This window comes from Chiroxiphia lanceolata, chromosome 7 (assembly GCF_009829145.1).
Source record: "Chiroxiphia lanceolata isolate bChiLan1 chromosome 7, bChiLan1.pri, whole genome shotgun sequence".
Lineage (NCBI taxonomy): Eukaryota > Metazoa > Chordata > Aves > Passeriformes > Pipridae > Chiroxiphia > Chiroxiphia lanceolata.
The window spans coordinates 6,843,786-6,862,207 of NC_045643.1; the positions used below are offsets into that span (position 1 = coordinate 6,843,786).

Here is an 18,422-nt window from a genome sequence, read left to right on the forward strand (position 1 = left end):
ATCCATGATGCATTGGTTTGTAAGGGCTGGCTCTCCCAGGGTGCTGTATCCCCGTGTCCTTGAGAAAAGAGACAGTCTCGCAGCAAAGGCCCTTCGATGGAACTGAACAAAAACCCAACCCTGATTTTTAAATGTCACACCTTGTTTGTGTCATTCAGTTTCCCATCACCATTTCAGGTTTCTTATCAGAGATCATTTGCAAAGAAAAACTTGGTAATAGGTGTCATGCACCTCGATAAGTCAGTGTCAGAGAAAAATCCCGTGCAGCAGATGATGGTGACTGCAAAACCTTTGCTGTCAGTAAATGCGGTAACTGCTGCTGGAGTTTACCTCTGCACTTCTAAATTAGACAAAATGCAGTTCCTTCACTGTCTGTTTGTTTTGTCTTCCTGGGTTATTTTTGGATCAAATTCCCAGCTATAATTTCTTCTGGGGGAAAAATCATTAAAAAAATCTGTTAGTCTTGCAGTTTGCTTAATCAAGGCCCAAGCTGCCTTTGAAAACTTGGAATTAACCAGTCCTTCTATTCTCTATCAAGTATATAAATATATTATGTATAAATATAAATCTGTTCAGATACTTTAAACCCAGTCCTATCAAGTTTACTGACTCTGAAAGTAATCACAACTCAAGAAAATCCACCTTCTTTTGTTTTATGCGTTCAACCCTGTGTATTATGAGTTGTGAGATCAGTTCATTCTGCCACAGCAGCTCTCTCTTCCAGCCTCAGGGTTTATATCTTTCTTTCATTTACCACAGGTTGACTTTTTTTTTTTTTTTTTTAACCCAGAGAATCCCTTATGGTGCTTGTTGTTGTCACTATGCAGGTAATCTCAGTAAATCACAAAGTATCTTGTAACATTCACCCAAACAAATGCGGGGAAGCTTAGATTTTAGAAGACCTTCTTCTGGTTTTCTTCCTGCTGGTAGGTCCTAGGAAACTTATTTCAAATCCATCAAAAAATTAATTCAGTACCCATCAAGAAATTTAGTACCCGAAGGGAACTGACAAGAAACATGAAGGGAGACTATTTACAAGAGCTGTAGTGACAGGCTTCAAACTGAAAGAGCGTAGGTTTAGATTGGATAGAATGAAAAAATTCTTCCCTGTGAGGGCAGTGAGGCCCTGACACAGGTTGCCCAGAGAAGCTGTGGCTGCCCCATCCCTGGAAGTGTTCAAGGCCAGGTTGGACAGGGCTTGGAGCAACCTGGTCTAGTGGAAGGTGTCCCTGCCCATGGCAAGGGGTTGGAACTGGATGGTCTTTAAAGTCCCTTCCAACCCAAATCAGTCTGTGATTCTATGAAAAGTAGTGTGGTTTCTCCCCATAATGATATTTGTAAAGACCTGACTTCTCTGGCATTCCAAGATGGATATCTGCCTGTCTGCAGATAAGGTGTTACCTAAGGCCTCTGTAAGAGGCAGCACATTCCCATCTGGTCAGTGCTTTTGGTCCCCTCTTTGCAGGACACACCCTTTGCTGGATCCCAGTAGTTCTACCTGGTCTCAGTGCTGTGAATGCAAGACAATCCCCAGGTTAATGTGGTGTCTGCTCGCACCTGGACTCTATAATAAAGTGAAATAACCAAGGGGGACAGATGCTTTTCCTTGGGAGCATGATAGCTGAAAGTCCCTAGTCATGATCACTGAGATCTGTGTGCCCCAGCAGTGAACCACATGATGATGGTGTAGATGAGCAACATGGGGCAGGAAACAGGGCAGGTGTCTGCCATCATGCTGTCCCATTCATTTGTTTTGAACCAGCAGTAAATGAAATATTTAACGTTTCTAATTGAAGCTTTTAATCAGATTTTGCTCTTGTTTAAATATTTGCATATGATGAAGCTTTGTCTCAGCTCTTCGTGATAAAATTTTGAGGTAATGAGCATACATTTGGATCTCAAACAACTCTGTGGAGCCCAAGAAGAGAAAATGCATCATTTTTAACTAGCTTTGCTGTAATCTGGGTTTCAATAACTTTAAAAAACCTGTACATTTTAGGTCAGATTGGCTCTTGAAAGATCTTCAACAGAACCTGATAATAACTGATCGTACAGTATTTTCTTTCCTGTTTTCAGAATTTATATTTACAAATAGAGACATATTGTAATGTCCATTTGCTCCAAACTGAAAGAAAAAGAGATTATCTCCTTTAATGTGATTTTGTTTGCTTAATTCTGTGTTCTGCAGTGAATGTGACCCTCTGTGTATACAGTACATGAAGCAAGCACTGTTTAGCATGCACAGCTGCTAGTACTGTGGAAAACTTTGCCCTTCTTTCTTAGAGGAGAATTAATTTGTGTATCCTGAGGAATAAGGATTTTTTTTAAATTGCATCTCCTGGCCCCGCACGCCAGCCTTTGCTGTGGCAGATGTACACTGTGGGTCCAGGCCCCTGCATAATTCATTTTTTATTTTAACAGCTGTTTTTTCAAATCGTCTTTTTGCAAAACAAACAAAATCAGAATACAAAGATCCAACTAGATTCTTTTAAATTCAACTTCCCTCACACAGTACAGTCAAACTTGCCTCTATTTGTGATATTTCATGGGAAATTGTGTCCTTAAAACACATGAGAAATCAACATAGCATGCCCACCCTCTACTCTGTGACTCTCTCATGTGATGGTCATCTTTCTTGACTAATTGTGAGGCTTTTGCCTGCCACTACCGTTGTCATCACTGCCAGGAATGGAAACCATTGCAGACCCTTGGCCCTGAGGTGTGAGGCCAGGGCTTCAGCCGTGGTTGCTCATGCTGACTCTGCTCACCTCCGGCTCGCCCAGCACTCCCAGTTTGCTGTGGTCAGGTGTTGGTGGGGGCTCACGTTTCCTTAGCCAGGTCACCTGTTAAAGTAGCTGCTATCAGTATGGGTTTGCATTTGTTAAGAACAGACTGAACAGCTCTTCCAACACACAGCATATCTGTGCAAAGTTGACTCTTCAAAAGGGCTTAAACTAAATTTGGGCTAGAGAAATGGGTTTAGTAAACTAAACCAGTGATTTGTGTTTGCTAAGAGGACTCTTGAACATCTACTGCTTATCAAATCATGTCCAAAGGGAAACGGGGTGCTTGAAACAATGCTGTATCCATGGTTGTGCAGTACGTGGCTTTATAGAATACCAAGTTGGATTTAAAATGAATTTATGCAAGTGTGAAAGTAGGGCCAACTTTGGAAAGCCCTCTCTGTTATGAAAATGCAATTAATCTGTAGTTGAATAAATATCACTGTTAGAAGGTATTTGAATATCAGATTGATTTAGTCTGAAAATAATTGAGAATGCATAGCTGAAGTCCACCAGAGATAGGAATGCAGATTATATTGGTTTGGGTTTGCGTGGCAAGGTTTGCCACACGGTTGGTCCACCATTTTGGGACAACCCATGCAGTCACTTTGCAATTTTGAGGCAGGACGTGCGGTCACTCCGCCATTTTGGGTCAGGACATGTGGTCACTCTGCCATTTTGGGGCAGGACATTCGGTCACTCCGCCAGTTTGGGTCAGGACATGCAGTCACTCCATGCTTTTGGATCAGGGCATGCTGTCACTGCCATTTTGGGTCAGGACATTCAGTTGCTCTGCCATTTGGGGCAGGATGTGCAGTCGCTCCGCCATTTTGAGTCAGGACATTCGGTCACTCCGCCATTTTAGGTGAGGACATGCAGTCACTCTGCCATTTTGGGTGAAGACGTGCAGTCACTCTGCCATTTTGAGTCAGGACGTTTGGTCACTCTGCCATTTTGGGTGAGGACATGTGGTCACTCTGCCATTTTGGGTCAGGACATTCAGTCACTCTGCCATTTTAGGTCAGGACATGTTGTCGCTTCGCAATTTTGGGTGGGGACATGCAGTCACTCTGCTATTTTGGGTCAGGACATGCATTCAGCTGCTGCCATTTCAGTATGGCCCAGAGGCTGACTAAGGCTCAAGGGGTAGGTGATGGAGCAGAAGCTGTCCCACCTATGCAGAGCTTGCCCTGTTTCTCCCCCTACCCCACTTCCCACCTGGTTGTATTGAGCCTGTCAACCATTCCTCTAATCTCCTCGGGAGGGCTCTGGGCTCCGTGAGGGCTCTGGGCTGTGTGAGTGTTACGGTCACTGTGATGTCTCTGAGAGCTGTGAGGGATGTAAGGGATGTGAGAGCTTATGGGGCCTGTGAGGGCTCAAGGGGTTGGGGGGTGCAGCAGTGGCTGTCCCATGTACACAGAGCTCACCCTGTTTGCCCCCACTGCCCACTTCCCACCTGGTTGTTTTGAGCCTGTCAACCTTTCTTCTGGTTTCCTACACAAATTAAATGTATTTTTTTCCCCTAGTCTGCTTTACCTGTGACAGTGGTGGGTGAGTGATCTCTCCCTGTCCTTATCTTGACCCAGAAGTCTTTTGTTGTATTTTTCTCTGCCCTGTCTAACTGAGGAAGGGAACCATAGGGTGGTTTTGGGGGATACCTGGCACCCAGCCAGGATCAACCCACCACAGATATTTAGCTGGCTTTTTGTGAAGTAGTTCTTGAAATATTAAGATGAGATTTGTTGAACTGATCGTTCTTTCACCTGGAATACATTAAAACTGTGAGAAAGATTCATACACTTATTGGAGTTCAGAATTGGGCAAGCTTCTGTGAATACATTTTATATATTGTTGATATTTCTTCTTTATGCATTTAGTTTCCCTTAATAAACACCCAAAGACAAGATAAAGAGCCAAATATTAGGTTGGACTCAATGATCTTAGAGGACTATTTCAACCTTAATGATTCCATGATTTCATCGTGTTCCTTTGGTAGCTTCTCGTTAAAAAAAGCACATGTACTTTACTGACACTCATTTTCTTTCAGTGACTTAGATGTTCTGCTTTTTAAAATGAACAGTTTTACGTTTCAGCAATAGATCTCTTGCCACTAATTCTAATTTATGAATTTACGAAAGCATATATTACATCTGTATTTTAACATTACTGCGGTGAATACTATCCAGTTTTTCCAAATGTACTTATTTAGACTATAAGGAACTGAATGATGATAAAATCCCTGTGCACGAATGTGGCATAGCCCAGGAATTTGTTATGCTTATTGCTCTCAGGAGTGTCTAATCAGGTAATGATGGCACCTAACTTTACTTTAGTCATGGTATCTCTCAAAAATACGGAGAAAAGCCAGGAATGGCAATTATCATTCATCTCCTCTCACTGCACCGCTCCCAGAATTCAAAGACGCTTCTTTGATGGTTAGAAAGGAAAAAACAAAATTGATTATTTTAAACCTCTCTGCAAAAGCTATTGCTCCCTTTGCAGCCCTGTTTCAAGTGCAATGTCAACTACGAGGAGCAGTAACTCTGCAGGGAGTGCGGTGGTTTCATATGTAAATTTATGCAACGGTTTCTGCAAACCTGGCATGTGTTGTGCTCCTCAAACACACCACCAGCACTTCCTGCTACTTGATGTGACAAAGGGAAGAGAGATTCCCTCCGTTTTTACACAGCAAGAGGAAAACCTGCAGAGAGCATGTACACAAACAAGAGACCCATGATCCACAATTAGTTTTGAAAGTTAGTAAAGCTGGAAATTCTCCTGCAACAAAGTTTTGCCATTTCTGTGGATTACTTTTGATGAAGCTCCTCCTTTGGAGGACACAAGGGTGGTTTTTTTGAGTCTTCATGTGATCTGAAAGGATAAAATTAATAACCTCGAAATAATATTGTTTTAGGATACTCTTCATCTTGATCAAAATAACCACTGAGAAAATAAGGATAAGACATAAAAAAATTCTGTCTTGATATCTTAATATTTTTGGGTATGTGAAGGCCCCCATACCTGTTTATTTATCAGCATAGGCATCTCATCCACACATTTTCCACTTCCCAATATATCTGCTTCTCCTCACTTTCTAATAGAAATAGACTTTTGGTCACTGATCATGATAAAGAGGCATCTCAGTGCCTCTACTCTCCTGAAATAAATTTCTCTTCTTCTGGATCCCTTTCCCCCCGTGGCGTGGGGAGACCCAGTTCTAGTTCCATTTCCATCTGAGGAACCATTCCGACGTTTTGAAGGATAGGGAAAGGGAACTCCAGCGCCAGGGGTTTCTTCAGACCCTGAGCCTGGAGGGGAGAGGTGCCCTCCCCTTCTCCCCCCACCCACGTGGCTCCATGGCTGGCACAGAGACAGCACACAGGGTGGGGAGAGGAGGCAAGAGAGGGTTTATTGTTGGAGGTGTTACATTTATAGGGTTTAGGAGGATTCACAGAGTAACCAATTAGAAGTCTCAAGGGGCTTACAGGAACACCCAATCACAGGAAGGGGTTAACAAGGTCCAATGAGAACACCTTAGGACATCTTCCCAAGACATTCCTGCATGGGAGATAACAGTTGTTGTGGGGGGCATTGGGAAGAAGAAACGTGTTCGCAAAGAGACCACAAAAAGCCATTTTAAGACATATTTAAACAACAGTTTTCCCATATAATGCAGGTTTAGTGCTACACTCTTCCACTTGAAACCTCTCCTGGGGCCTGTCTGGTTGATCCCTGTGCTCTGTTTGGTTGTTTGCATTAACAGCACTTACCCCTCAGTCAGCACTTCCCCGTGTGTGTCTCCCTCCTTTGTGTTTCCCACCAGGACTTGCTGCATGCTTCCAAGGACCTGCAGGCAGTCCTCCTGTTACAGCTGACCCTGGTCAGGACCCAGCATGTGCAGCAGTAATTGATAAGTGTTTAATCTGAGACCATCATTTAGAGTGGCTAATTGGGATAAACACTACCTTTTTACAGCACTTCTGATGGTCTCACGTTCTTTCACCTTCATTACAGTGGGTGATTCATCTGTCTGTGTTCTTTGCAGCAGCATCAAGTGAAAAAGGAAAGTGTTGACACAATCCTCCAGTATCTTTGTAAAGGCTGTTCTGACTTACCATGTTCATTATGAACTGCAGCTGCTGGGGTGCCTGAAGGAAAAAGAGCCAGCAAGATTTGGAGCTGGGATAAGAATGATCCCTGCTTCCCCCAGGCATAAAACATGCATTATCCCAAGGTGTCTCCTTTGAGCTAGTGGAGTAGGTGCTGATACTGCCGTGTAAATGGGATTAAGAGAGAGCTTGGAACAGATCTGCAATGTTTTTTCATAAGAGATACTGTTCCGTTTGTTTGTACAAATGCTCACAGAGCTGGATGGGAGGAGGAGGATGCTTTTGCCCAGAGCATACACGGTCAGTACACTGTCAAAACCTGCACACTGAACCATAATATCAGAGGATTGCAACAGATTAGTCATCACAACGTTAGTCATTGTTGTACAGCAACAATAGCCACCGTTTTAGGGCAAGTTGTACCAGTTCTACTCAGTGCAAAATTAGGAGCTGTTCATTGACAGCTGCTAATACAGTCGGAGGGCTCCTCTGTAGGAACCACCAGTGAAGCTCTGACATGACTCTTTCTGCATCAATATCTTGGATTCTCTTTGGCCCCAGAAGAGCTGGTGTCTCACCAGCTTGTTTCTGTTCAAAGCTGTAAAAAATGCCCCTGGGAGTGAGGACCAGACCCCAGTTGCTTGAGCTCTGGGAGTTCAGTTGCTTTGAAAAATAAATGGTTCTTTGCAACTTTGATCACACTGCAGAAGTCAAAACTATACAAGGACAAAGCTAGGAAGAAAGCAGATGGGAAAACACTGGCCTTGCCTGTTAATTGCCCTTAATCACCCCTTTCCCCCACTCTTGATGAAAATAATTATTAAAAATAGACCACTGCACTTTCAAAGTGGTAATCAGTGTAGCTCTGTATTTTTGCCAGGCTAAGTAATTCCATGGCTTTCTAAGAAGATGCTATTTTCATTTGAAGCTGGGATGATTTAAGCATGATATTTCAAAAATGGGTGGTGATTGATTAGTCATTAGTCTAATAATGGACTGCATCTGCATTTTTCCTCCATCTTTATCACATTTTGCATAATTCATTTGGCTTAATTGGACATTAAAATCTTTTTCCATGTAACCACCACAGCACATTCACCCGCCTCTGCTTGGATTCTCGTGGGATCCCTCTGCCCTTGTTCACTGCTTCCCAGAAAGCCCAGTTCCACCCTGTGGGACGGGGTGGCATAGGAATGGGACTCTGTCTGCCTTGCCTGTGTGCCCCCTGGTATTTTTTCTGAGTGTTATTTGGTTTTTGCATTACAACAAGGCCTGAAGTAGTAACTCTTTCCAGGTTTCTAATGTGCTTCAGGCTGTAAATGTGGGAGGTAATGACTCTTAAAAATACTCCCTATAACGCATATGAAATGGGGGTACAGTTAAGTGATATAGGATGTGTCCCACAGGGAGCACCTTAGAAATTCAGATTATTGGAGTCTCTCAGTTTGAGGCAGCTGAAGCTGTTCCTCATGTGGCCACTTTGTCTGCTAGCACTTAATGGTGAGGAGGTTCCACCAGCTTTGTGTACACAGAACAAACTCCTTTTACTGGGAACAAGACTGGTGAGACCAGTAACAAGCTCATCAGCCAGAGGTCGAACAGATTCCCAATAGTAATGGAAAGGGGAAATAATTATCAAGCTTCTTTCTAGCTGGCAAGGGGCCTAGAGCTTGGATCTGTTGCCACTGGAGTTGATGAAAATGTCAGTCTAGTCATCGAGAGAGTGTCCCTTAAAATACACTTCATATGGCTACAGCTGTTTTGAAAACAAAGGACTCACAAATCAGAACTTGTCATAATGAAAATTAGTTGCTGTTCACTCACTATTTTGCCTTTTTAAAAATATTTGCACAAGGTGATGAAACAACTACTGACCTGCCTTCAGAAATAAACTTTGAAGAGGATACTCCTGGGAGGAGTTTACTGCAGTCCAAATTAGATAAAGCAAATTGATGTGGTTCATGTATTATTGATCTTTCAGCAATAAATCCAGAGGGGTGTTTATAAGCAAGAGACATAATTATCCAGATTTTTATCCTTCTTGTTGGTGTCCAAACAGCAATTTTCAGGGAATACATACCTAAGGCATACCTGATGATTAGTCCCACTATTCATCATTATTAATATTCAGAAGAAAACATGTATATTTAAAAAAAAAAGGGAAGAAGGAAATGGATTTTAAAAACTTCCAGGAAATTATATAAATCTGTTAATTCCTGATGTTACAATTACTTGTTTTGTTTGCATGTGCCAGTTAAGACTGGGATTGTGATGTATATGGATCTGAGCATGCCCATTTTAATGGGAGATCTTCTGGAGTATGAAGATGTTCATTAAGTTGGCAGGAAGGTAAAGAGTGGAGGGTGGAACTGTGAAGGCAATTAAAGGACTTGCAAAGTCCTTTAAGTAGAGCCTGGAACAAAGCCAGCAGTGAATGCAAACTAATTGAATCCTTGTATAAATTCTTTAATTACTTCAATGTGCACACACAAAACAGTACCGAGTTGATTCTATAGACTAGGCAGCAAGTCTGACCAGTTTTATGGAATCATTCTACAAGCTCTGTGATTAGAGGAGGTAATGGAGCTGGGCTGCAGCTGCAGCAAATGTAGTGTAAATGGAAATCAGTACAAAAGGAATCTGCTTTTGCACATACTCTCCTTGCAGCTCATTGTCTCCTCCTTTGGCTTGTAGGAAATCAGTCAAGCCCTTATGGTCCACCCTGCTGTTCAGTAAAATATGGCATCAAAAAGACATCATAAAAAAGAGTGTGGCAAGAAACAAGAACAAGAAAACCATGACCAAGGCAGAGGGCTCTTCCATGAATAACTAGAATAATAACTAAGAGGGTTGAAAAAGCCAAAAGCTCATAGGAGAATTCAAAGTGATTCTGCCTTAAAGCTTTTGAAAATGGCCCATGGCCAGATGGAAATGAGTTCATTTAACATATGACTTATCCTTTTCATTTTCTTTGAATGGCATGTAGCTCCAAATAATCTTTCAACTTGGTTACATTCCTGGTTTTTTTCTTCCTATTGAGAAGTTGTTATCCCACACCTCCAGCTCGCTCGACTTGGATAAAGTATGGAATAGAGCTGGCATCAAGCAAAGGAGTGGTGAAGTGTAATAGCCAGCTCACCAACAAAATCATTATGGGATGTTTTTAGTGTAGCAGCTGCCTTGGGATCAGTAATAATTAATGCATTTAGTAACAAGCCTGTGGACAGAATTTGTTGAGGCTCATCAAATACCTGTCTGCACACGTTGAGATGTTGCCACCAAAACCCTGTTTCCTTACATCTGTTGGCAGGTGAGGTGTGCTGTCTTTTCACAGAAATCAGGCAAACTGTGCTGCTGGGTGTTGCATTTTACTCACAGTTTGTTTATACCAGGCATCCCAGAGGAAATTGTTAAAAAGCCTGCAGACTTCTGACAGCAAGAGCTGATTAATCTGTGCCACTAAGATAGTGTGTGAGCCCTTTGGAGCAGGACCATCTTCTCTAGCTTGTTTACACAGTACCTGTCACACTGGGATGGTGCTCCCAGGCCCAGGTTCTCCAGCACTGCTTCTGTTCCAACAGTACCTGCAAGGGCCAGGGGGTCATCCTTTCTGGTGAGGCCACAGATCTCCTTGTGAAAGAGAGCCTAAATTATCATTTAGGATGGTCCAGTGTACCTGGAACCTACAAATGACTGGATTGTGGAAATTCCTGCAGGAGGGGAGGTTTGTTTACCTTAGGGATGTGTAGTAAAAATGGGAGAAAATAAACATGGCAGACAATAGGATGGCAGGATTGAAAGAGTATGGGGTATGGGTATTCTCTTATGGTGTGCCAGCTACTGTAGCAAGTTTAATTAATAGAAGAAAGGCCCTGTAATAAAAGTAAATCAGATTGTTTTCCTCATAATTATGTCACTAGTAACGATCCCCAGTTGGAGCCAGTGAGAAGGTCAGTCAGTGCTGCAGTTGCAGTCACTTTGGAGCAGAGACTGTCTCTGATCAATGTTTGCATAATATCTGTTCCAGGGAAGATTCTCAGGGCTGTTATGATCTATTAGCTGGACTGTGCTGTTACTTAAGAGAGAAATGTCATATTGAAAATCCATGGGCACAACTGTTGATGACAAAAGGAGGAGTCACAGAGCACCCACTGGAGTGTCTTCTGTAACTACCCTGAGTAGATTATGTGCAGTCTTACCCGGGTGGGCTCTCCATTGATCTAGGTCAAAATTGCTGAGCTACCAACACTGTAATTAAGCAGCATTTATTGAACTGAAGTGCAGTGGATACATACAAAACAGGTTTGAAGACACATACAAGACAAGTTTGAAACCAAACCAAAACACACACCATCCCCCACGAAGGTATTTGTTAAAATGCCTCTATGGATAGAAAAAAATCAGGAGTAAATGCAAGAATACGTCCAAGTCACATTAGAGGATATGAAATAATGGGTATAAGGGTTACTAGTGATTTCCTTAGTGGACCGTTGATGGTGACAGACGTAATCTTTGCAGAAGAAAGTGAAAAGAGAGGATGGGGAGGTGTGGAGAGCTGGTCCAGAAAACGAGTATTTACTCTGGGGAATGGAGGGATCTTTCTGCACACACACTCAGCTCCTCTTCCCTTTATTGGCAGGATAGGTCATGACCTGAGGAAAAGAGAGATCCCACTGGATCATGCGTGTCCCAAGCTCCCAGTTTGGAATTACTGCTGTGTGCCATCTCTACTGACGCCTCTGTGCAGCTGAGATGGGCATCTTTAACCTCTCTGAAAGTCAGATAATTCCAAAATTCCAAAATTGGTGATCAGGTTTGCAGGAGTCGCGTTATAAACATCAGCAATGGGTACGTGCATAGTTAATCCAGACTCCATGCTATCTGGAAAGGGTGGGGAAGAGAGAAGGAAGAGGTTCAGGTGTTTAGCCCAGAAAACAGGATCCAAGGGGGATGTGAATGACACACTGATTGTAATGCATCAGGGATAGGGAAGAAGGGAGGAGTTTTTCTGCAAAAACCCACTTGTATTTAACCTAAAGGATATAGATTGCATGTGAACAAGTACTTTTATACCCATTTTATATTTATGGGCTGAAAGCTTTATAAATGCAAGGACAGGCAGGTTCTAGATCAGCGGCACAAGGTGGATGGGAGAACTGCTGCTAATGTGGAATTTACTACATTTATCACAGCAAGGGTAGGAAAATATTGCTAGTAAGAGTAAGGGACTGTGGGTAGTCTCTGGAAGCATTGCTTATAAGAGGAAAGCAGTAGATTTGACAACTCTTCCAGTTGCATATCCATGACGGTGCTTTTTTTTCCCTCTTGTTAAAAGTTTGCTCTCTTGAGATCCAGTTCAAGCCATGCAACAATTTGGAGTGTAGTTGTCGTATTTTGGGGTTTTTTTGTTGTTTGTTTTCCCAAGGGCATTCTTGACCTCATCCTTTGTATAGGCTGAACTTAATGGAAGCAGGCAGGTGAAAGGAGGGGGAATTAGATGGGTACAGCTGGTGAGATAGTTAAACAGAGCTGTGATGCTCAGCGCCATTACCTTGGCGTGGGGTGTAATTATAGTTACTGAGCTTTTTTTTACAAAACAGCAAGTGCTGAGAGCACACCTTGCAGGCTGCTGAATTCTCCAAGCAATGATTACTTTGTTTCTCATTGTTACCTCTGTATTAGTCTGTAACAAGCCAGAATGGAGTTTTGATATTTACATCTCCTCCAAATGAACCTAAAGATTTCATTATACTTAACACCAGGATAGTGTTTTGCAGACCATTACTTTCTACTTGAGAAGTCGATGGATATTTTAAGATCTTAAATCTTCTGTTTGCTAGAAAACTCCACACATTTCTTGCAGGTATTATTTATGTGAAAGATGTAAAAAATAGCTGAATAAAAAAAAAATAAATCACTGATGCAGTAATTGTCCCATATTTCACCTGATTCTCAGTTCCATACTGTTGTGATTCTCTTTCCAAACAATATCCTTTAATCTAATCTTACACTCTTGAAAAAATTGGAAAAGGCATTGACTTTGATAACTGTGAGTGCACACCAGCTGAGCTGCTTTGGGGATGCTGAATCTTTATTTAGGCGGTTAAAATGAAAAGTAAATGTTTCTAAGTGGGTAGCTGGGCGTTCTTTCTGTTATGGTGGCAGGAATTAGCTAGACAAAGTTATGTTTGGGCATCCTTTCCCCTACCTTCTTTGACTTTTGCATTTGTTCATATGCTACATATTCAAAATACATCTTTAAGGGGTTTTGGATGGTTAGTTTTTGTTTTAATTAATATTAAACAGAGACATGGGGAACGTGGTCCTGCTGTCTTTCCTTGCGTAGTCCTTGTGTGCTTCTGGCTCCCTGGAATGATTGACCTGTCCTTAGTGTGGCTGTGGAATGTGCAGGAGGGAAGGGCTGTCTGTTCTGCTCCCATCTTGTGCTTCACATGGAAAACACAAGTACACAGATTTAAAAGCACGGCTAAAGGGCCATTCCTGTGAGAAGGAAGGGAATCATAAGACATGTTCTTAGGGGACGCTGGTATCAGAATTCAAGATGACCTCTTTTCTCTTTTTTTACTTATAGTTTCTCCTGAACTGGTCTCTTTAGGAGTCATGTTGTGGTTGTTGCTATTCAAGGCAACGGAGCTGAAAAGAGGCTGTGATAACCTCGTATATAATAACTTACATTTATTTCAGTACTTACAGCTGATGTGTCTGGCATCAGTGGGTGTCCAGCCCTGTGTTGTAGGCTTTCTTCTCGGCAGAAGTACAGAAACAATGCCTTGCTTTTGTTTCCATCGTTGACAGGGGGACACAATCGCTTCCTGTGACTCCTCCGGTGTGATGAAGCTCTGGGACATGCGGAAGTTGGTCCCTATGTTATCCATTGACGCAGGCCCACATCCTGCCAACCAGGTGGCCTTCGATCAGTCTGGTAGGATTCTAAAGCAGCCTTTTCTACCTAAGGGTTTATTTTGAAATCTCTCTCCTCCCTTTCTGGTTCTGAAGCCAGATAGCATGTGCGAAGCAGCGTAGATGTGTTAATTTTAAGGAAGAATTGCCCGATTGTGCCAATGATCAATACATTTGTTTTCTGTGGACTAAGCAGCCAAATCGGACTCTGTTCATATAAAATGAAAATGTGCAATAACAAAAAGTATAATTAATTACAAAAATATTACCTAAAATACAGAACTGACCAACAGGGGTAAAAAGCTCAGTGAGATTACCTGTGTTCAAGTGATGTTTATTGTCCATTACTGTTTGTTCTTTTATTTGCTAATTCTGTCATTGCATTTCATAACCAATCTTACTAAGTCCTCTGACAGTTGCCTCAGAACTTCATTGTTTTGACAGGATTGCTTACTGGGCACAAAGAACTGAATTAACCAGTTATTTTTCATTACCGTGTCAGCCATATTGTGAGTGAGCATGTTTTTTCATTTGAAGAGGGGCTGTTCTAAAAACACTTTGTTTTAAAATCAGTATTAATCTTCCCTTCCAAAGCACAGACAAGCATTCATGTTGCAGAACAGAATTAGACCTTAGCTTAGGAAATCGTTTTGCTCAAAGGTAGTACAACATGATATGGTATACTAAAATAATATATAATGTAAAATATATAGGTATATTGAAAAAAAGTATACATTTGCATTGTTGTGTTCATAAAATATAAAGCTTTGAGAGATAATTAAGGAATCATTAAAGAAAAATAATAGTATGATATTTTGTCATAATGACCCACATACTGTGGAACACATAATGTCAATATATTGAGTCACTTGGCAGAAAACTTTGCCATCAAATTCTAGATTATTTGTATAGTGATTTCACAGATCTCTCTGCTGTATCATTAAATAAGGTATTTTCATTTCCAAGGGAGTAAAAATGCGTTGACATTTAAACTGTCCGTTTTTGGACAGTTTCCCAAAGACAAGTTTAACCACTATTGTATTTATGTGTGTAATTTGGAATGAGAGCTCATTTCTTGTTCAGGAGAACGTGAAGAAGTTTTACATTTTTGTTTCTGGAGTATAATGTTGGCTCATTCACAAAGGAACTGCATCCCTGAAAAACACATTTGCAATATTTCTGGCCAGATGGGAACTTTCCAATAGAAAGGTTATCGGCTTCAGGTAATCTGAATGGGCACTTTTTTCCGTCATTTGGATAAAATCCAAAATTTTCTCTGCAGGACTAAGCACACAACAGAGATATCAGATCGGGGTGGATGATGACAGAGAGGCAGAATGCAACAGGATGCAGTCCCAGCTATAAAGATAGGAAAATACCTGGCTAAGGCTCTTGCCGTAAGAGGGATAGTCCCTGTGTCACCTGAGCAGGGACAGAGGGTGAGCAACCCACACCAGGCACTGTCCATACACACAGACTGCTTTTTTTAGCTAACACCAGAGTTACCAGGCCAACTAAATCAAAGTGAGCCTAAATCCTAAAATGGCCTTTGGTACCTCAATTAGAGGTTGAATGATGCTTTTCTTCAACAGCAAAGCGCTGGGTGAAATGATCCAGCAGGTTCCTGCAGTGTTTGTCTAAACAGTCATTCATGGATTTGGTCAATCTAAACTCTTCTGTCAGTCATTTGGGTGGAGTTAACTAAAAAGCATGTCAAAGTAAGTCAAACAGCCAGAATACTCCAGAAGTAAATGGTGATGGGAGAATATATCCCGTGTTTAACAGTCAGGGAGTGGGACATCTGCCTCATTCAGGATCTCTGTCTGTGGAGCAGCTTGGGTGGATTTTCCCTATCAAAGCATGGCTGAATTTCCAGCTGTATCCCTCAGTCTCTCTGGGTGGTGTTACACCACCAGTGTAAAATACTTGAGTGCATTAATGGTCACAGACACAAATTGTTCAGCATCTTACAGGTGGATTTAATTACCAGATTAGAGAGCCATGGTTGAGCAGGTTTTTTCTTCTGCCCAATAATTATTTAAATGGGAGCTAATAATGATAGAAGGGGTTTACGAAAAGTTGGGCGGTATCAGCAAATGAGACTGAGGTTGGAGATAGTAAGGCCCCAACTAATGGAAGAATTTTGTTTGGTTTTCCTTTGTATTGTTTTCAAGTCATTATCGTTGCAAATGCAATGTAGACAAGCACATCTTACCTTTTGTTTTAACTGGTATTATCTTTGTCAGTATGACATGCACGGGGTGGGAGGTGCTTCACGAGGAGCCAGTACCAAGGAGGAGTTTGTAATTTACTGGGATTCTCCTGATGGCATTATTGGGGATGGTACTTGCTGCCTTGACTGATCTGAGTGCTATTCATGGCACAGATGCCTGACCATAAAGCCATTTGCTTTCTTCTGAGTCATTTCACACTCAGAACTGAAATAAATTAGTGAAAAAAGTTGTGTATAAATCTTTCTGCTTCACTTGCACTCTGCCTTAGCTTTTCTTTAGCTCAGCTTAGAGGTGGACTTTTCCATATCCCGTACTTGTGAATGAGGAGAAATGAACTACATAATTAATTACCACTGCACTTCATGTGGATTTTCTGCTTTGCCTCAGTCTTTCTGAAACAAGCTGGTGGTATTTCAGTGAGAGGTGGTGATGGAGCTGCCTGGGACTCAGCCCACTGGGGTAATGCTTTTCACTACAGTGCTTAATAACAGAAATTATTCTGATATTATATACAAAGTACATGTCCTTTGAATTCTGTGTGCCGTGAATGGTCTCAGAGAGAGGACTGACAGTGGTTACTGTGCAAGATGATCCACAATGTAGCTAATTTTTAAACTGAATTCACTTTTGTTTAACCAGTATCTCCATGTGCATATATTCTCGTGTAGCATTCATGAATCCCTTAAATGCCCTCTTGTAATCACCTTTTGTTTCCAGTTGCTGTTTTGAAAATGTAAATATGATTAATCACGACACAGCATTGCATATGTAAGACAAGCTGTAGAAGGCTCCATTTTATATGCTATGATATATTTATTTATTATCACAGCACATTAAAACAAACCAACCAAACAAACCCCACTTCACAGCAACAATCCAAAAAGCAAGAGAGTTACAATAAGGCCAAGGGAAACCAAATAATATTTGGAAAAAGGTACTGCTTTATTTAAATAAATGAAATCTATTTATTTTAAGATCCAGAGGTACAGGGAGGTGTTATCATTTAACCTGCTTCCATCCAGGCTGGGCCATGTTGCTCTCAGCAGGAATAAATAGCCTTACCATGCCTCTGACCATCTCCAAGGGCTATAGGTAACTGTTTTATTCCAAGGAAGAGGATATTAAAAGAAAAATAAAAGTTGTAAATGAGTGTGAAAGTTGAGAAATGGCAGGATCAAGATTATTTTGTGATAAAAGTGGTTTATTTTAGGAGACGAGTTCTGGGGATGCAGGAGACACATTGACAGTGAACAGATGGTAGCACTGTCAACCATGCTGGGGTCAGGGCAACTGTTCAGTGTTGCTATCTAAAAGGAAGCTTAATTTGCTTTGATGTCACATGACATCACAGAGGGCTGTCACCACAAGACAGCCATCACTCCAATGGGTGGCAGTTGTTTGCTGTTCCTCTGGAGCTGCTTTGGGTGCTAAATAGTGCTCTAAAGAATTTGTTTCTCCATATTACCCACCCTTTACTGAATACAGAATTATTGACAGGATTTTCTGGGATGCCATTGCTGAAGCATTTCCAATATCTGCACTTGCTGTTACTGATAATATCAAAGCCACAAGTGATCCACACAGATGTCAGGAGGGACGGGGACATGGAGATTAAACCTCAAATGGTCAGAATTCCTGCTGATACTGAGTCAGCAGGTAAAATTCCAAAATCCCAGTTTTCAGATTCCTTATCTGGCAACAATTTGTGTGCTCAGAACAGAACTGGCAAACATAGTCCTTGCAAATTGATCATGCAGCGCCCACTCAATTTTCTCTTTGATGTCCTCAGTTTTTGTTGGTATACTGGCTGCAAAAACAAGATGATGTTGAGGTGGCAGAGCCAGGTGTCTGTCTTTTCTTCTTCTTCCCTTCACATTTTCGGTTAATTCACAGAATCATAGAATCAGCTGGGTTGGAAGGGACCTCCAAGACTGTCAACCCTTGATCCAACACCACCGTGGTTACCAGACCACGGCACTAAGTGCCACATCCAGTCTCATCTTAAAAACCTCCAGGGATGGAGAATCCACCACTTCCCTGGGCAGCCCTCTCCAATGTCTGATTACCCTTCCTGTAAAGAATTTTGTGCTGATATCTGACCTCCTGTGCCAAGAGTGACACACAGGACACGTTTCTGCCATGTTCAGCATGTGCAGAGCTGAATTTCCAGTGCCCTTTCTGGTCAAAGCCTTCTGGAGGCAAAAAGGGGGCTGGGGTGAGGGGGAATGTCAGTAAGTGGGAGCTTAAGTATTCAAGAAAAGAAAGGACCAGAAAAAGGCAGCTTCAAATATCAGATAAGTAACAACAACAAGACAAGGTGTTACCAATTCTGGAACTTTTTCAATGAAAGCACAGAACACTAACTTATATAATCT

General features: G+C 41.7%; 1 protein-coding gene across 12 annotated transcripts in view; it reads left to right on the forward strand.

Annotated features, from left to right (window-relative positions):
• Positions 1-18,422, forward strand: part of VWC2L (von Willebrand factor C domain containing 2 like) — a 423,395-nt gene that overhangs the window by 258,425 nt on the left and 146,548 nt on the right. For 5 of the 12 annotated variants that reach the window (XM_032693013.1, XM_032693014.1, XM_032693015.1 and 2 more), the window contains one exon: positions 13,709-13,835. In XM_032693013.1, the coding sequence (XP_032548904.1) occupies positions 13,709-13,835 (127 nt within the window). Of the gene's footprint in view, positions 1-3,415; positions 3,435-3,478; positions 3,773-3,866; positions 3,930-13,708; positions 13,836-18,422 lie in introns of those variants that run through there. The other 7 variants (XR_004357978.1, XM_032693017.1, XM_032693022.1 and 4 more) reach the window with 6 other exon arrangements.